General features: G+C 39.6%; 1 protein-coding gene and 1 pseudogene across 1 annotated transcript; both read left to right on the top strand.

Moving 5' to 3' along the window:
* Window positions 1–3839: 3839 nt before the first annotated feature.
* LOC109569164 (olfactory receptor 5B2-like) lies at window positions 3840–4783 on the top strand (annotated as a pseudogene).
* Window positions 4784–12122: 7339 nt separating this feature from the next.
* LOC109569163 (olfactory receptor 5B2-like) lies at window positions 12123–13079 on the top strand. The gene has a single exon (XM_019974464.2). The coding sequence runs from the start codon at window positions 12126–12128 to the stop codon at window positions 13077–13079; it is 954 nt and encodes a 317-aa protein (XP_019830023.2). The 5' UTR covers window positions 12123–12125.
* Window positions 13080–20949: the final 7870 nt, after the last annotated feature.

The raw sequence follows: 20949 nt of genomic DNA, 5'->3' as shown, positions 1-20949 counted from the left end.
CTTGAATTTAGTCCTTTAACAGGCCCATCTATTATTCTTCTCTACCATTGTACTTCTAATTGTCAGATATATATTTAATTTATTTATTCATGTGTTTATATGTATATATACAAATACATACCTCTTTTCATTTAGTCCTCAGTCATGTTGTAAGGTAGGTATTATTATTCCTATTCTACCATTAAGAGAACTGAGGATTTGAGAATTACATGAAGCTCTACAATTACATAGTTAGTAGGAGGAAAGTTAAAGATTCAAAATTCAAACTCAGCTGTGATCATATCAAAAGCCTTATTTTTTAGCCCCCTCTCTATTGGCCTTTATAAATGTGCTAGTAATAATCATGAGGATGAGGTTATTGGGGAAAGATTACAATGGAATATTGATCTTGCTAATTCAATTATAACATTTCTGTGGTCTAAAGAAGAATTATTTCACTCTGTTCTGGTGTTTTAGTGTTTTTTATTTAAGTTTCTTTTTTAGCTTCCAATAAAAGGACAAGAAATAGTAAATAAAATGAAGTAAGACTTACAGCAGCACTTACATTTTTTGCTAATTTTTTTTTTTTTAGGAAGGCAGTATAATGGATATTCCTTGTGTCACTAAATTTCCTATTGATGGAAGTTTTGACATTTAAACTGCAGTCTCAACTTACTGTTTTAGGGAAGAAAATTGTCAAAATATCTATTTCTATGCTCAAATAGTTCATAGTAGCTAAAGTTGCCCCACAGATTTTTGCATGAATTACACTCACCAAAAATTTATATGAAACATAAAGTCTTACCTTACTGCTGGAAAAAACAGTCAGTCCCAAATAGTGAGTCTAGAGTCAGCATTTAACCATGGAATAATGCATGTATATAGCGAGAGATGGATGTTCTCTGTCAGGCACTGGTCAAAAGATTCTAAGACCTCTAAGACAAGTAAAGATGGAGGAAAGAACCCAGCAGTTAGAAACTTGGGAGAAAGTCCTGAACACTTCACTAATTCTTTGCTCTTGGCAGAGTCACTGTCTTCTGCTTATTTGAAAAAGAAATAATAAAATGACCTCTTCCATATATTTCACAGAATTGGGCCTATGATTAGCAAATGAAGGAAGTTCTATAAAGTGCCTTGCTGAAGTGCTATCATTTTAAAGTCAATCAATATATATTTTAAAAATTATTTTTTTTAATTGGAGGATAATTGCCTTACAATGTTGTGTTAGTTTCTGCCGTAATCAGCATGAACCAGCCACGGGCATACATACGTCCCCTCCCCCTTAAACCTCCCACCTCCCACCTCCCACCCCATCCCACCCCGCTAGGTTAACACAGAGCACCAGGATGTTTTCTCTGGACATGATTGCAGCATCACAGCAAATCCTCAGGTTGGGGGTTCGGGAGGAGAACGCCTGCATGTACTTACAACTGCTAACAATCAGAGGAATAGATGACAGCCAAGGGATCTCAGCTAAAATGATGTCATACTGAGTCAGATGGGGATTTCAGAGACTAGCTCGTAGGAATCATGAAGGAGTTATAGATACATGGAGCTCTTCGGGGATATTCCCCATGAGGGCATCTATAGCTCTCATCTCTTTCTTAGGGAAGAAAAAATTGAATTACCTGTGTGATCTAGCTGGATATGTTGATGGTTCACACATTATCATATCGCTTGTTATTTCTTTTTCTTTCTCCATTTTCTAATTAAAATATATGTGCACTCAGTTGCTCAGTCATGTCCAGCTCTTTGCGACCCCATTCAATGTAGCCCCACAGGCTCCTCTGTCCATGGGATTTCCCAGGCAAGAATACTGGGGAGAGTTGCCAGTCCCTTCTCCAGGGGACCTTCCCGACCCAGGGATTGAACCCTTTCTCTTGTGTCTCCTGCACTGGCAGGCGAATTCTTTACCACTAGCAACAACAAACACTTAATAGCCACAGTTTTTGTGGTGTGCTAAGTCACTTCAGTCATGCCCAACTCTTGGCCACTCCATTAACTGCAGCCTACAGGCTCCTCTGTCTGTGGGATTCTCCAGGCAAGAATCCTGGAGTGGGTAACCATTCCCTTTTCCAGGGGATCTTCGAAACCCAGGGATAGAACCCAGGTCTCCTGCGTTGCAGGCGGATTCTTTACCATCTGAGCCACCAGGGAAGCCCAAAACTCATAGCTTTTAGTGTGTGATTCTAATTGTTCAAATTAGAATTTCATAGATCAAATCTCATAGGTCAACTTCACCCACATGTTGACACCCTACATGCCACCACCCACATTTCCTAAACCAAGATGGAGACTGCCGTTTTATCATAATGAGAACACACAGTAAATCACTAGGATTGCGGTGCACATCCGTTTGTGGTTTTTTAAAAATGTATTCTCTCATTTAACTATTATAATAATCCAACTTTAAATGTCCTATTAGACTTTTCATTTTGTATATAGAGAAAGAAAGGCTCTAAGAAGTTATTTTATGGATAATGTCTCCCAAATAGTAAACGGTGGGGCTACTTTTTTAATATATATGTACTTTTTTCCAGAGTCCAAGCTCTGCCTTTGATTCAAAGCTTCACTCTGTCATGTGTAAAGGTCCACAAAACACTTAACTGTTTGTATGACTGTTAAGAGGATTAAGTAGTTTTTAACATCAACCCCATGGACTGTAGCCCTCCAGGATCCTCTGCCCACAGGATTCTTCAGGCAAGAATATTGGAGTGAGTTGCCATTTCTGTCTCCAGGTTATCTTCCTGACCTAGGGATTGAACCCAGGTCTCCTGCATTATAAGCAGATACTTTTCCATCTGAGCCACTAGGGAAACCCAACATGTTAAATGTAAATGTGTACTGAGAATGAGCACTATATAAATGTAAATTGTTAACAGATTCAAGTTATCGGACTTGGGAGATGAGTTTATGTAAATATGTGATTAGACAGATTATAACCTCTTTCTGCCCTTAGTTTGCTCATCTGCACAAGTGGGAAGTTGTGCAATGCATGTACTCTGTATGGATCTTGCAGCTTCAACAGGATGTAACTATCAGTTCAGTTCAGTTCATTTCAGTCACTTAGTCATGTCTGATTCTTTGCGACCACGGACTGCAGGACCCCAGGCCTCTCTGTCCATCACCAACTCCCGGAGCTTACTCAAACTCATCTCCATGGAGTCAGTGATGTCAGCCAATCATTTCATTCTCTGTCATCTCCTTCTCCACCCAGCCTTCAATCTTGCCCAACATCAGGGTTTTTTCAGATGAGTCAGTTCTTTGCATCAGGTGGGCAAAGTATTGGAGTTTCAGCTTCAGCATCAGTCTTTCCAACGAATATTCAGGACTGATTTCCTTTAGGATTGACTTGTTGGATCTACTTGCTGTCCAAGGGACTCTCAAGAGTCTTCTCCAACACCATGGTTCAAAAGCATCAATTCTTCAGCACTCAGCTTTCTTTATAATCCAACTCTCACATCCATACATGACTGCTGGAACCATAGCTTTGACTAGACAAACCTTAGTTGGCAAAGTAATGTCTCTACTTTTTAATATGCTGTCTATGTTGGTCATAACTTTTCTTCCAAAGAGCAAGTGTCTTTTAATTTCACGGCCACAGTCACCATCTACAGTGACTTTGGAGCCCAAAAACGCAAAGTATGTAGCTGTAAGATAAATCAGTATGTAACTATAACATATTTGCTAGGTTTTTTGCTTCAAACCTATGCTCTAGATCAGAGAATTGTGAAGAATAATTTATTGCCATCATAAAGTGATAAAATAACAGGGTGTTTATATAATTCCAGTGCAAACTCTTTGCTGTTTACCAGATGCTCTTTGCTTTCTCATTACTACAGAGAATTTAGAAAATTCCCATGAAGAATGGTATAGAGGTGATGGATTTCACCTGGTGGGTCTAACCAATGCTCCAGAACTTCAGATCCCCCTCTTTATTGTGTTCACCCTCATTTACCTCATCAGTGTTTTGGGAAACCTGGGGATGATCACACTGATCCTGTTGGACTCCTGTCTCCACACCCCAATGTACTTTCTCATCATTAATCTGTCTTTGGTGGACTTTGGCTACTCCTCAGCTGTCACACCGAAAGTGATGGCTGGGTTTCTTAGAGCAGACAAGGTCATCTCATACAATGCCTGTGCTACTCAGATATTCTTTTTCGCAGCCTTTGCCAGTGTGGAAAATTTCCTCTTAGCTGCAATGGCCTATGATCGCCACGCTGCAGTGTGTGAACACCTACATTACACCATCACCATGAAGATGAGTGTGTGTGCCCGTCTGGCCATAGGCTCCTCCATCTGTGGATTCGTGAATGCCTCCATCCACGTTGGGGGCACGTTCAGCCTTTCTCTGTGTGAGTCCAAGCTGGTCCATCACTTTTTCTGTGATATTCCAGCTGTCATGGCTCTCTCTTGCTCTGATAAACATGTTAGAGAGGTGGTTCTCGTTTTAATTTCAAGCTTTAATGTCTTTTTTGCTCTTCTGGTAATATTTATTTCCTACCTTCTCATATTTATCACTGTCTTGAAGATGCACTCAGCTAAGGGATACCAAAAAGCTTTGTCCACCTGCGCTAGTCACCTTTCAGCCGTCAGCATCTTCTATGGAACAATCATCTTCATGTACTTGCAACCCAGCTCCAATCACTCCATGGACACAGACAAAGTGGCCTCCGTGTTCTATGCTATGGTCATCCCCATGCTGAACCCTATAGTCTACAGCCTGAGGAACAAAGAGGTGAAAAGTGCATTCAAGAAGGTTTGGGGGAAGGCAAAATTCTCTCTAGGATTTGCATTTTAATGTATTATACAAAATAATGTAGTTTCATTTGTCTCAGGTCATTCTATTCTCTCTTTTTAGCCATACAATGCATTTAATTCCTAAAGTTATAGCCTTACCACTTCAAAAATATGTTGTTTAGGGATAATAAAATATGTCTGGAAATGTAATACTTGAAATAGTATAGCTCGGGGAAAGAATAAGATGTTTTGGGTCTTGCTTCTCACAAACCTTAGTTATGGATTTGATTTATTCACTTGTTACACAGGCTTTTTCTCTACCACATGTCAGTGCAAATGTACATGTAAATCAGTGATACAAGCAAGGCTATGATGAGAAACACATACGTGTGCTCTATGTGGGCATGAGACATGTGGTCACATACATGGCAGTGGTTTAGACGTCAGTGATACAGCATAGGTAGCTTTTAATAAAATGTTAGGATGACTGTAACCTTATGTTTAATTTATTTATTTAGCTGAATATCTCTTCTACGTGTCTTAATTAGAGAAATATTTTGTAACTCTAAATGAAAGTATGTGCCTTATTGGCATACATTATTGCTGCTGCTGCTGCTGCTGCTGCTAAGTCCCTTCAGTCATGTCCGACTCTGTGCGACCCCATAGACAGCAGCCCACCAGGCTCCTCTGTCCCTGGGATTCTCCAGGCAAGAACACTGGAGTGGGTTGCCATTTCCTTCTCCAAGGCATGCATGCATGCTAAGTTGCTTCAGTCGTGTCCAACTCTGTGTGACCCTATGGACAGCAGCCCACCAGGCTCCTCTGTCAACAGGATTCTCTAAGCAAGAATACTGGTGTGGGTTGCCATTTCCTTCTCCAACACATTATTGAAAGACACATAAATATCACATTTAAATGGGGCTATATTTCTGTCTTGACTGAGTCATTTTGAAGAACCAAAAACCAAACATTTGGTTTTATGAAAGGATGAAAACCCTAGAAGAAAAATGGAGGAAAATAAAAGCATGTTCAGTTCTTCACAGATGAAGAATTTTTCATCTGTGATATTCACCACACATTTTCACAATGTTTAAAAATGTCCTGAGAGTTGTTGTTCAGTAGCAAAGACGTGTCTGACTCTTTGTGATCCCATGGACTGTAGCATGCCAGGTAGCCTACTAGGCTCCTCTGCCCACAGGATTTCCCAGGCAAAAATACTGGAGTGGGTTGTCACTTCCTTCTACAGGGGATCTTTCCAACCCAGGGATCAAGCCCACGTCTCCTGCATTGGCAGGTGGATTCTTTACCATTGAGCCACCAGTGAAGCCCAGTCAGTACATTTTTCTGCCTACAAATGCTGTGAAATGGTTAATGTTCATACTTTGGCTGAATTAGGTCATCGTTTGTCACTCCCAATGTCTGCTTCCCCACTCCATTCATTCTGTGATCCTCTTGCTGTTTCCTGACAAGTCTACACATGCTTCTGTTTCATTGCTTTTGTGCCTGAGGTTCCTTCTGAATGGAATCTCTGCTTTAAGTGTCTTTAAGTGTTATCCTAACATGGAGAGCTTCCCTGATCATTGTTAAAAGTAGTCACTCTCTCCTCCCTATGCACACATACTCCTCATCCTGTTGAAGGAGGAAACAGAACAGGCTGTATCTTGAAAGTAGGACTCCATCTTGGGTTGGACTGTGGACTTTGAGCTCTATGCCAAGTATCTCTGGAAATGACAAACCAACTGGAAAACCAGGCCCCTGAAGGAAGAGCCCCAGGGCTTGTACCTAGACTCTCCCTGGCCTAAAAGAATATCCTAATTATTTGTGTAACCAAATAGAATCATACATTCTATTAAGCTCATTAGGGTATGACCACAGGCCTATTGATAATTGTCCACGGTTAACTACCTAGGCTTAAGGCATATGAATCACGGGTTAACTTTGATTGTCAGGGAATTTGGGGAGGTGAGTTTGGGCACCGTACACTTAGGGTGTATAAGGTTTTCACAAAAACTGGTCGGAGTCCTTGGCTAAGAGGAGACTGCCTTGGGCCCGCCTGTGTAATACACTGCACTCCACTATCTGCATTGTCCTTCTGAGTGAGTTTGTTTCCGAGAACGCGTGGCTACAACAATGCCTTGTACAGTGGCAAGTAAGCAGCAAATGAATTCTATTTGGAAAATCATAAAAATACATTAATAAGATCGTATAAACGTTTACTCAGTTAATTTGGAAAACGACTTCATACATACTGATTATACTTCTAACTGAAATGCTTCATAATATTCATATAAAAATACCTGTCAGTAATAAACATAACATACATTCTATATCATTATGCATTTAATTTGATCCTCAGGGAACTCGGTTCTATACTAAAACTTCAAAGGGAACATGCACCAGTGGCTCCTTTTTCTGTCTCTATCTGATTGTAGACTTCACCATCTCAGCATTGGTAAGATCCTACTGGAACGTAGGAAGACGATCATGCTGCTACGTGTAGGCAGTGAAGTATATCATAAGGTTCACATCTGTCTTTATTATGATGTTTCTCTGTTGAAACTTATTTAATGTTGAGCTATTTTTGAGTTATAGCCAGTTTTTGAAGATCATGTAGAATGTTCCCATGTGAACTTGTATAGGCTGGGAACCGTGCAGCTGTGGTTATGTTAAGGGTTTCAGACTGAGCAACTGTCCTGGATTATACATGTGGGCCCTAAAGGAAATCACCTGTATCCCTGTAAGAAGTCAGAGAGAGATTGGCTCACAGAGGAGGGGAAGGCGGTGTAGCTATGGAGACAGAGATCGGAGTGGTGCAATTAGCAGAAGTGGAACAAGCAATAATGGATCCGATCCTACAGCCTCCAAAGGGATCACCACTAATTTGGCACAGTGAAACTGACTTTGGATGCCCAGCATTTGGAACTGTGAGAGAATAACTTTCTGTTCTTTTAAGCCGCCAAGTTTTTAAGTATTGATTCTGGTTTGGGGGAAGAGGAAAAACAAGAGCATTATGCCTAGAGCATTCTGTAGTGCCACCAAGTAGAGAAATCCTCAAAGAACAGAAGGCTCGTGCTATGTCAGGGAGACAAAGGATCCAACTGAAAAAGTTTCACATGGTGAAAACGGGAATAATTAGAGCAAAAAAATAACCTGGGATTGGATTACAACCCAAGGCATAAATGTATGAGAACACACTAAAAAAATACATGACTAAGTAATTAATAAATCAGGAAGAAGAGACAAATCTCACTAACAGAACTCTTGTTAGAACATTGCCCCCTCTAGGAGGTGGAGCTTAGTTCCACAACACCTGCAGTTCAGTAAGCTCGACTTAGTGACTTATTTCAAAGAATATAATATAGTCACAACCTGAAAGTAAAGAGCTATTTTATTTGGTGGGAATGTTTAGGCCTCCGAGCCAGGGAGACAGCATCTCAGTAGCTCTGAGAAAACCGCTCCAAGGAGGCAGGAGAGGAAGTCAGGCTGTATACAAGTTTGCAACAAAGGGAGCAGGCAGCCTGAACATCAAAGATCAGGTATCAAGTTAAGGAATTTAGCATTCTATGCACAGAAAGATGCAAGCCTCCCGGCTCTGTGAATTCTTTCCTTTCATATGCACCTCTGCTCTCTGGGGCCACTCCTGTTTCCTGGCTCCCCCTAAGGGGTGGTGGATGTGCAGATGGCTGCTTCTTGCCTTCCCCAGGTCCTCAGCAATCACCCTGAGGGGTGGAGGCATCTGGGGGATCCCAGCTTGGGGAGCCCTCATTCATATTTGGAGGCCAGAAATCGCTGATGGCTGTGACATTTCTTGCTTATTGATATGGCAGGAGATATTTTCATTTCACCATAAAAAGTGAAAAGGCTAACATTGCAACAGAAAGAGCCACCATTCTACTACCTGTTTGTTTGTATTTAGTTTTCTTAGATCCACACATAAGTGAGATCAGGCAGCCGTGTTCTTTCTAGTTCTGACTTATTTCACCTGGTATAATGTCCTCCAGGGTTATTTATGCTGCTGCAAAAGGCAGTATCTCCTTTTTTAAGGCTGGATATTACTCCATTGCATGTATATATGCCACAATTTCTTTTTATATATATATACATTTTTTGCTTTATTTTTTATTTTTTAACTTTACAATATTGTATTGGTTTTGCCATATATCAACATGAATCCGCCACAGGTATACATGTGTTCCCTATCCTGAACCCTCCTCCCTCCTCCCTCCCCGTACCATCCCTCTGGGTCGTCCCACAATTTCTTTATCCATGTATCCTTCAGAGACACTTAGATTGTTTCCTTAGCTTGGCTATTGTGAATAATGCTCTGAAATACACACATAGAAAACCAAGTAACTGTGTGAAAAAATGTTTATGTCGATTACATTGACAGCAACAATCATTTCACTGTGTACATGTACATCGAAACATCATGTTGCACTCAAATACACGCAACAGTTATTTTTTACATTTTAGTAAATAAGTAATACAGGATATGGAGAAAACTGGGTACGGGTTTATTAGTTTCATATGGCTTCTATTGCAGATTACATATTTTTATTGTCTGTTTTCCTTATCTCTACTCGAATCTGTACTATTTCCTGCTTTCTTTAAATTTTGGTTTTAGTGAGCACTTCTTTTCCCTTGAGATCTTTACTCATTCCTGAAATAAACACTCACAGCTGTAAGGATCTCTATGAACACTGTTTTTGTTAACTATTCAATATTTGATATGTAGCGTTTTCATTTTTATTTGTCTTAATCTATTTTTTATTTCTCTTTATTTGTAATCCCTAAACACTAGAACCAATGTAATGTCTCTGGCACTACTGGTAAAGAACCCGACTGCCAACGCAAGAGTTGCAAGAATTTGACCCCGGGGTTGGAAACATCCCCTGGAATAGGAAATAGTAATCCCTTTCAGTATTCTTGCCTGGAAAATTCCATGGACAGAGGAGCCTGGCAAGCTACAATCTGTAGGGTTGCAAAAAGTCAGACATGAGTGAAGCAACTTAGCATGCATACACGCACCAACAAGGAGCTGATGAAAATGGAATACTGTTCAAAAAATTCCACTGATAGTCAAGTTAACAGCAAGGATGGATGTTAATTGCATTATAGTAAGTGAAAGAAACAAGACTCAAAGACCAGATATGCTAGAATTCTAATTAAGGATATCCTTGCAAAGGCAAAGTTTGTACACAAGGCATTTGTGAGGTTTCTAGGGGTCACAGGTAGGAGAAGGAGTGGATCAGAAAGAACCACAGGTTTGTCTACATGATAGAACGGTTTTATATCTTGATTGCAGTAACACATAACCATATACATTAGGCCAAATTTTAAAAACTACATACAAAAACAGTATATTTTAATATTTGTGAATTATGTATTTAGAAAAACTCAAGAGGAAAGAACAAGTAATACAAAACATGCATGCACACTCATATGCAATAAGGTCCCCACAGGGTGTTCAATTGCTTCTTCCCTGGGAAGGTGGGGTGAGGAGCTGTAGATGGTCCCATGGGGGCATCCCCGAGAGCTCCATGTCTCTATAATTCACTCCTGGTTCCCTTGCACCCACATCTGAAATACCAACACTCCACGCGACATCGTTTTAGAGGGGCCTGACTGCATGCCAAGCTCCTTGGTCATCGTATACTCACCCGAATGTTAATCATCGTCGTTGCACACAGGTCTCCCTACTACCTGAGGATTTGCTATGAGCCTACAACCATGGCCAAGAAAACTACCTCTATGTAAAAATTATGACAACCTTCTCTTATTTGCTATTTACAGTGACTAGATCTGTAAATTATGTAAGAGAAGTTATTTTATTATGTTTATCCTACAAATAAGGAGAGGCTAAATGACTCCTTCCAAGGCACAATAAGAATCGATCATGGATTTGAAATTTGAACCCAGGCTCCTCTGTCTTTGTTAGTCTTTTTCCTCCGTATTTCTCTGCTTTAGAGAATTCGGAACCTTTTGACCACTACCCTCTTTCATTACTGATGAACTATTTTATGGCTGAATTTCTCACTTCACACTCACTATTCAAAATTGATTGTCTCTTCTTGTCAAGGATCAAGGTAACCTACTGTATTCCGTGTATATCAACGTGTGTGTGCTCAGTCTCTCAGTCATGTTTGACGCTTTGCAACGCCATGGACTATAACCTGCCAGGCTCCTCTGTCCAAGGAATTTTTCAAGTGGTTGCCATCTCCTTTTCCAAGGGATGTTCCTAACCCAGGGATTTTTAGTAAAAAGTACAATCCATGTAAAAGCCTTGAGGAGACTATGCATATGATGAATTATTAGAGTACAGGAGAAGATGCTTTGATTATTTTTATAATAGTAAGTAGAACCTGGAGTATAAATGTCAAAACTTTGGTTAGTAAGGGATTTGGTGATAATTATGAATCCTGCTGCTTCCTGAATAAGTGAAATTGAAAGTCACTCAGTTGTGTCCAACTCTTTGTGACCCCATGGACTATTCTCCAGGCCAGAATACTGGAGTGGGTAGCCTGTCCCTTCTCCAGGGGATTTTCCCAACCCAGGAATCAAACAGGGGTCTCCTGCATTGCAGGTGTATTCTTTACCAACTGAGCTACCATGGAAGCCCTGAATAAAGAGAAGTTAAAAAAATAAGATAAATGATACTTTGATTGTGTAGGCGTTAATTTCAGCTGGTCTCCCATTGGAGGTTTAAAACAAAAGCATCCCTAGCAAGATCAAACTGCAGTGTAACCTTTTCCCCATAACCTCATCCTTATTATTACAGGCACCTTTAAATATGCTGACAATGGAGTATATAAACGCACACATATTTTTTATTATATTGAAACTGGATTTCAATCTTGAACCCCGAAATTTCTTCGTACAATGAAATTGTAGAATATCACATAACTTCTCAAATCTCTAATTCTTGCAACGGTAAAATAAACATGATAACACTACCCACCGTACACACACGTATATATACACACACACATACATATACACACACATACACACACTTGTGTGCATGCTAAATTGCTTCAGTTGTGTTCGACTCTTTGCAAGCCTACAGACTGTAGCCCGCCAGGCTTCTTGCCCTCCAGGCAAGAACACTGGAATGGGTTGCCATTTCCTACTCCAGGGGATCTTCCCGACCTAGGGATCAAACCCACACCTCTTATGTCTCCTGCATGGGTAGGCGGGTTCTTTACCACTAGCGGCCACATGCACAAACTTAAATGTAAAGCTCTTAGCATGAAATCAAGATAATTTTGAAGTACAAGTTATTAATGACATAATGTACAAGCTAATTGGGCACTTCCATTTCATTACAATTTATTATTTTGGGGGTCACTTTTCCCTTTATTTCTCGTTGCTCCAGGACATCTCATGGTTCCCAAATAGCACTAATGGAAAACAGCGCGGAAGTGACTGGGTTCATCCTCCTCGGACTATCCAGTGCCCCCGAGCTGCGGAGCCTCCTCTGTATCATGCTCACTCTCATTTACCTCGTCACTCTGGTCGGAAACCTGGGAATGATCACACTGATTCTCCTGGGCTCTCATCTGCACACACCTATGTACTTTTTCCTCAGTAACCTGTCTCTGGTGGACTTTGGCTACTCCTCGGCTGTCACTCCGAAAGCCGTGGCTGGGTTACTTATAGGAGACAAGTTCATCTCCTACAATGCATGTGCTGCTCAGATGTTCTTCTTCGTCGCCTTTGCTACTGTGGAAAATTACCTTTTGGCTTCAATGGCCTATGATCGCTATGCAGCTGTGTGCAGACCTCTGCATTATACCACAACTATGACGACAAGTGTGTGTGCACATCTTGCCATAGGCTCCTACATCTGTGGGTTTCTAAATGCCTGCTTCCATGTTGGAGACATATTCAGTCTTACTTTCTGTAAGTCCAACACGGTCCATCATTTCTTCTGTGATGTTCCAGCTGTCCTGGCTCTCTCTTGCTCTGAAAAACACGTTAGTGAAGTAGTTCTTGTTTTTATGTCAAGCTTTAATGTCTCTTTTGCTCTTCTGGTTATACTGATTTCCTACCTGTTCATATTTGTAAACATCTTGAAGATGCACTCAGCTCAGGGTCACCAAAATGCGCTGTCCACTTGCGCTTCCCACTTCACTGCCGTCTCCATCTTCTATGGGACCGTTATCTTCATGTACTTACAGCCCAGCTCCAGGCACTCCATGGACACAGACAAAGTGGCATCTGTGTTTTATGCCATGGTCATCCCCATGCTGAATCCTGTGGTCTACAGCCTGAGGAACAAGGAGGTCAAGAGTGCATTCAAGAAGGTAGTGGAGAAGACAGATATATCTATAGGGTTGGGACTTTTAACATTGTAGTATGCACAGTAACCTCACTTAACTCCTCTCAGACTTTCCCCATGTAACTTGTTGCTTTTCAAGTCTGTGGACTTGAAAAAGTTTACACATTTGAGGTGACATCTTTATCTTTAAAAATCTGTCATCCAGTAAAAAAAAAAAGCATTTAAAATCTAAAACCTGAATGAGAATGGCTAATGGCAAGCTTTAGAAATGTTAAGACCCACTTGTCAAAACGTATTGATGCTATTTGATTTATTCACTGTTTCACTTACATTTGGTTGACTACCTGTCAGTGCAAACATAAATGCTAAAACAGGGTACAGTCAAGCCCATAAACAAAGGTGCAGGTATGTGTCTCATGTGGGCACAGACACACTGGAAAGAGAAATTTGTCACAGGTAAATGAAACGTGACTGGCACGAGAAGAACAAAATAATGCCCTTTGCAGCAACACAGATGGGCCTAGAGACTGTCATGCTGAGCGAAGTAAGTCAGGCAGAGAAAGACAGGTATGTGATATCCCTTGTATGTGGAATCGGAAAAAAAATGGTAAAATGGACTTATTTACGAAGAAGAAACAGGTTCTCAGACTTTAAAAGCAAACTCATGGTTACTAGGAGGGAATGGGGAAGAAAGGGATAAACTTGTCAATTGGAACTGACATATGCACACTACTATATGTAAAATAGAGAGCTAATAAGAGCTTACTGTGCAGCACAGGAGCTCCACTTAACATTCTGTAATGACCTACATAGGAAAAGAATCTATAAAAAGTGGACATATGCATATGCATAACTGATCCACTTTTCTGTATAACAGAAACTAACAAAATATTGTATCAACCATACTCCAGTAAAACTTCTCTTAAATGAAAAAATGGACTGTGGCTAGTTTTTAATAAAAGTACTTTTAGCAGTTATTTGACATTAAATATAGAATTATGTCTATTTGTAGTTATTTCTTTTGTTGAATAACTGTTCTGTGATTCTGAATAGGAGAAAAATCATTATTTTAAATGAAACTATGTACTCTTTTGGCACATTTTATTAAAAGATATAAAACATCTTGAATTAATATTTCTTCCTGACTGAATCACAACACATTCACACTACAATTTTCAACAAGATAAAATAATCAACCCAAATCCATAGTTCACCCTAATGGTATTCTACATGCTAATGGTTTGGACAAATGTATAATGAACTGAATGCATCATTATAATACCATGAAGAGTATTTTCATTTTCCTAAAACTGCTCTTTTTAAATTTTTATTTTATATTGGAATGTGAAGCTCGTGATAAAGAATCTGCCTGCCAATGCAGGAGGTTCAGGAGACATGGGTTCGATCCAAGGAAGATCCCCTGGAGGAGGAAATGACAACCCACTCCAGTATTCTTTTTTTTTTTTTTTTCTCCAATTTTATTTTATTTTTAAACTTTACATAATTGTATTAGTTTTGCCAAATATCAAAATGAATCCGCCACAGGTATACATGTGTTCCCCATCCCGAACCCTCCTCCCTCCTCCCTCCCCATACCATCCCTCTGGGCCGTCCCAGTGCACCAGCCCCAAGCATCCAGCATCATGCATCGAACCTGGACTGGCAACTCGTTTCCCACATGATACTTTACATGTTTCATTGCCATTCTCCCAAATCTTCCCACCCTCTCCCTCTCCCACAGAATCCATAAGACCGTTCTATACATCAGTGTCTCTTTTGCTGTCTCGTACACAGGGTTATTGTTACCATCTTTCTAAATTCCATATATATGCATTAGTATACTGTATTTATGTTTTTCCTTCTGGCTTACTTCACTCTGTATAATAGGCTCCAGTTTCATCCACCTCATTAGAACTGATTCAAATGTATTCTTTTTAATGGCTGAGTAATACTCCATTGTGTATATGTACCACAGCTTTCTTATCCATTCATCTGCTGATGGACATCTAGGTTGCTTCCATGTCTTGGCTATTATAAACAGTGCTGCGATGAACATTGGGGTACACGTGTCTCTTTCCCTTCTGGTTTTCTCAGTGTGTATGCCCAGCAGTGGGGTTGCTGGATCATAAGGCAGTTCTATTTCCAGTTTTTTAAGGAATCTCCACACTGTTCTCCATAGTGGCTGTACTAGTTTGCATTCCCACCAACAGTGTAAGAGGGTTCCCTTTTCTCCACATCCTCTCCAGCATTTATTATTTGTAGACTTTTGGATCGCAGCCATTCTGACTGGTGTGAAATGGTACCTCATAGTGGTTTTGATTTGCATTTCTCTGATAATGAGTGATGTTGAGCATCTTTTCATGTGTTTGTTAGCCATCTGTATGTCTTTTTTGGAGAAATGTCTATTTAGTTCTTTGGCCCATTTTTTGATTGGGTCATTTATTTTTCTGGAGTTGAGCTGTAGGAGTTGCTTGTATATTTTTGAGATTAGTTGTATGTCGGTTGCTTCATTTGCTATTATTTTCTCCCATTCTGAAGGCTGTCTTTTCACCTTGCTAATAGTTTCCTTTGATGTGCAGAAGCTTTTAAGGTTAATTAGGTCCCATTTGTTTATTTTTGCTTTTATTTCCAATATTCTGGGAGGTGGGTCATAGAGGATCCTGCTGTGATGTATGTCGGAGAGTGTTTTGCCTATGTTCTCCTCTAGGAGTTTTATAGTTTCTGGTCTTACGTTTAGATCTTTAATCCATTTTGAGTTTATTTTTGTGTATGGTGTTAGAAAGTGGTCCAGTTTCATTCTTTTACAAGTGGTTGACCAGATTTCCCAGCACCACTTGTTAAAGAGATTGTCTTTAATCCATTGTATATTCTTGCCTCCTTTGTCGAAGATAAGGTGTCCATATGTGCGTGGATTTATCTCTGGGCTTTCTATTTTATTCCATTGATCAATATTTCTGTCTTTGTGCCAGTACCATACTGTCTTGATAACTGTGGCTTTGTAGTAGAGCCTGAAGTCAGGTAGGTTGATTCCTCCAGTTCCATTCTTCTTTCTCAAGATCGCTTTGGCTATTCGAGGTTTTTTGTATTTCCATACAAATTGTGAAATTATTTGTTCTAGCTCTGTGAAGAATACTGTTGGTAGCTTGATAGGGATTGCGTTGAATCTATAAATTGCTTTGGGTAGTATACTCATTTTCACTATATTGATTCTTCCAATCCATGAACATGGTATATTTCTCCATCTATTAGTGTCCTCTTTGATTTCTTTCACCAGAGTTTTATAGTTTTCTATATATAGGTCTTTAGTTTCTTTAGGTAGATATATTCCTAAGTATTTTATTCTTTGCGTTGCAATGGTGAATGGAATTGTTTCCTTAATTTCTCTTTCTGTTTTCTCATTATTAGTGTATAGGAATGCAAGGGATTTCTGTGTGTTGATTTTATATCCTGCAACTTTACTGTAGTCATTGATTATTTCTAGTAATTTTCTGGTGGACTCTTTAGGGTTTTCTATGTAGAGGATCATGTCATCTGCAAATAGTGAGAGTTTTACTTCTTCTTTTCCAATTTGGATTCCTTTGATTTCTTTTTCTGCTCTGATTGCTGTGGCCAAAACTTCCAAAACTATGTTGAATAGTAATGGTGAAAGTGGGCACCCTTGTCTTGTTCCTGATTTTAGAGGAAATGCTTTCAATTTTTCACCACCACTGACCACAATGCAGTAAGATTAGATCTCAATTACAGGAGAAAAACTATTAAAAATTCCAACATATGGAGGCTGAACAACACGCTGCTGAATAACCAACAAATCACAGAAGAAATCAAAAAAGAAATCAAAATTTGCATAGAAACGAATGAAAATGAAAACACAACAACCCAAAACCTGTGGGACACGGTAAAAGCAGTCTTAAGGGGAAAGTTCATAGCAATACAGGCACACCTCAAGAAACAAGAAAAAAGTCAAATAAATAACCTAACTCTACACCTAAAGCAACTAGAAAAGGAAGAAATGAAGAACCCCAGGGTTAGTAGAAGGAAAGAAATCTTAAAAATTAGAGCAGAAATAAATGCAAAAGAAACAAAAGAGACCATAGCAAAAATCAACAAAACCAAAAGCTGGTTCTTTGAAAGGATAAATAAAATTGACAAACCATTAGCCAGACTCATCAAGAAACAAAGGGAGAAAAATCAAATCAACAAAATTAGAAACGAAAATGGAGAGATCACAACAGACAACACAGAAATACAAAGGATCATAAGAGACTACTATCAACAATTATATGCCAATAAAATGGACAACATGGAAGAAATGGACAAATTCTTAGAAAAGTACAACTTTCCAAAACTGGACCAGGAAGAAATAGAAAATCTTAACAGACCCATCACAAGCATGGAAATTGAAACTGTAATCAAAAATCTTCCAGCAAACAAAAGCCCCGGTCCAGACGGCTTCACAGCTGAATTCTACCAAAAATTTAGAGAAGAGCTAACACCTATCCTGCTCAAACTCTTCCAGAAAATTGCAGAGGAAGGTAAACTTCCAAACTCATTCTATGAGGCCACCATCACCCTAATACCAAAACCTGACAAAGATCCCACAAAAAAAGAAAACTACAGGCCAATATCACTGATGAACATAGATGCAAAAATCCTTAACAAAATTCTAGCAATCAGAATCCAACAACACATTAAAAAGATCATACACCATGATCAAGTGGGCTTTATCCCAGGGATGCAAGGATTCTTCAATATCCGCAAATCAATCAATGTAATACACCACATTAACAAATTGAAAAATAAAAACCATATGATTATCTCAATAGATGCAGAGAAAGCCTTTGACAAAATTCAACATCCATTTATGATAAAAACTCTCCAGAAAGCAGGAATAGAAGGAACATACCTCAACATAATAAAAGCTATATATGACAAACCCACAGCAAACATTATCCTCAATGGTGAAAAATTGAAAGCATTTCCACTCCAGTATTCTTGCCTGGAAAATTCTATGGACAGAGAAGCCTGGCAGGCTACAGTCCATGGATGTGCAAAGAGTTGAATACGACTGAGTGACTGAACACACACATAGTTGATTTAACAATATTGCGTTAGCTTTTGGTGTACAGAAAAGTGATTCAGTGTATACACATTCTTTTTCAGGTTGTTTTCCTGTATAATTTATTACAGAATATTGAGTAGAATTGCAGGGCTACACAGTAGGTCCTGGTTGATTATCTGCTTCGCATATATTAGTGCGTTCATACTAAGCTGTTTCAGTCGTGTCTGACTCTCTGCGGCCCCGTGGACTGTAACCCTCCAGGTTCCTCTGTCCACGTGATTCTCCAGGCGAGAATACTGGAGTGGTTGCCATGCCCTCCAGGGGCCCTTCCCCACCCAGGGATGGAACCTGCGTCTCCTGCACTGGCGGGCAGGTTCCTTACTTCCAGCACCGCCTGGGAAGTCCCATGCATAGTAGTGTGTGGGTGTTAATCCCAAGCCCCTAATTTGTTACACCACTTCACCTTTACATTCTGATAACGTAACTTTGTTTTCAGAGTTTGTGAGTCTGTGTTGTAAATAAGTTCACTGGTATCATCATTTCTTAAGATTCCACACGTGAGTGGAATAAGATTCCACACATATCTTTCTCTGTTTGACTTACTTCACTTTGTGCGACAATCTCTAGGTCCAGCCATGTTTCTGCAGATGACATCATTTCACTCTTCTTTAATGACTGAGAAATATTCCTCTGTATATACCTACCACATCTTCTTTATCCATTCATCTGTCAATGGACATTTAGGTTGTCGCCATGTCCTGGCTGCTGTAAATACTATCACAGTGAACACTGGAGTGCATGTATCTTTTTGAACTATTGTTTTCTCTGAAATGTGCCCGGGAGTGGGATTGCTGGATCATGTGCTGGTTCTACGTTTAGCTTTCTGAGGAACCTCCATACTGCTCTCTGTGGTGTACGAATTTACATTCCCACTGACAGTGCAGGAGGATCCCATTTTCTCCCCATCCTCTCCAGATTTTTTGAAGGTGGTCATTCTGACCATTATGAGAATCTAAAACACAAACAGCACAAAATGAAAACAAACTCATAGAGAAATAACTGATGGCTGCCCGTGGGGTGGGGTAAGGCTGCAAAAGAGGTGAAGGGAATGAGAGGCACAAACTTCCGTGATGAAACGCAGGAGCCATGAGAACGTGATATACAGCAGAGTGAATATGGTAAATGATATTATAATACCTTGGAAAAATGACATGACATAAATTTAAATCTAAAAACAAATAGCAAATGATGGTAAAAATGTAAAATAATTTTAATGCATTGCTGGTAAGAAATTGAAATAGTAGAACACTTCAGAAAATATCTTGGCAATGTTTCATTTAAATAAACACATAGTCACCCTATCATCAAGCAACCCATCTCCTAGATATTTATCCAAATGATGTGAATGCTTGTGTTCAAATATCTTAGGCAAATGTTTATATCAGTTTTATTTGTAATCACCAGACCCTTGAACCAACACAAATGTTCCTCAGCTACGAAGCAGGATGAACCTGTAATGTCCATTGTGCAGAGTATGATTCTGCAATAAAGCTTCCGTTATGACACATGTAATAACAACAGTGACTCTCAAATGCTAAGTGAAAGATTACCAACTCAGAGTATGTATTCCGGGATTGCAGTGAAGGACATTGTTGCAAAGGCAAAATTCTCTGATTGTCAGGGGCACTGGATAGGAAAATGTGTTTATCCAAAGAAGTTTATAGGAATTTATTCAGGTGATAGTGGTTCTTTGACAGTAAATTTGACAAAAGTCTTGGAACTGTACACTAAAATTTTGGATATTACTGTATGTAAGTTATATGTTCATAATAAATTGACCAAAATAACAAGAAAAAAATGAGTAGTAAAAAATATGTGTGTACAAAGGAAATAATCAGAATGGTCCCCACAGACAGTTTAATTGCGCCTTTCCTGGGAAAGTAGGGTGAGAAACTGTAGATGTGCCCACAAGGGAAATTCCTGGAGAGCTCTGCGTCTCTATAACACCCTCCATGTCCCCCAGCATCAGCCTTTGAAATCCCGGTATCAATGTGACCTCACTTTAGAGGGACGGCTCTGCATGCTGAACCCATACAGCCATCATTTATTCATCTGACTATTCATACTTGTCAGTACACAGAAGCTTTACCCCAGAATTTTATATGTACCTGTACCCATAGTCAGGGAAACACCCCAAGATAAAAATGAAATTGACTGGCGCTTAAAGGATAGTCTCTTATTGGGATTTGTTATTTACAGAAACAATTCTGTGAATTATATGACAGAGGTAATCTTACGAAGTTTATTGTTCAAAGGACCAGGAGATAAGGAGACAGAAAGAATGCATAGGAAGTTCAGGAATTAAACTATGTTAATATTCTTTCTTCCATTTTCCTGCCTTAGAGACTTTGGAATCATAAGACCATTATTGGAAGGAGAGCTCCTCTGACAGTATTTCTGCATCATTCTACAGCTGATATCGAGGTAAGACTGGGATGCAAATGTCAAACTTCCATCAGTAGAGTTTACTGATACCCAGGAAACCCCATCCTGCTTTCCAAAAGACATGAACAGAAAAAAAAACCTAGATAGATTCTCTGATTGATTTAATGGTAATTTCATCTTGTTCATCAAATATTGGCTGCTCAATAGAGGTAAGAAACAAATCAATACTAACAAATGAACAAAAAAAGCAGAGGTAAAAAAATCCCCATGTTACTGAGTCCAAGCTTGCTTGGCTTGCCGCGAGAAAAGTCAGTGAATCTGAGATGAGGTGCTGGGACCAGGAAGGGACCTTATTTGGAAGCTGGCTGGTGGAGAAGACCGCAAGCTAGTGTCTCAAAGTAATCATCTTGTCGGGGGCTTGGTGGCCAGGTTCTTTTACGGA

The sequence above is a fragment of the Bos indicus genome, chromosome 15 (assembly GCF_029378745.1).
Source record: "Bos indicus isolate NIAB-ARS_2022 breed Sahiwal x Tharparkar chromosome 15, NIAB-ARS_B.indTharparkar_mat_pri_1.0, whole genome shotgun sequence".
NCBI classification, from domain to species: domain Eukaryota; kingdom Metazoa; phylum Chordata; class Mammalia; order Artiodactyla; family Bovidae; genus Bos; species Bos indicus.
Note: the sequence above shows the minus strand (reverse complement) of the source record. Positions and strands in the feature narration are given on the sequence as shown.

What these genes read in the sequence shown, in the direction of transcription:
- LOC109569163 (XM_019974464.2), top strand. Translation starts at nt 12,126, where the DNA reads ATGGAAAACAGCGCGGAAGTGACTGGGTTCATCCTCCTCGGACTATCC.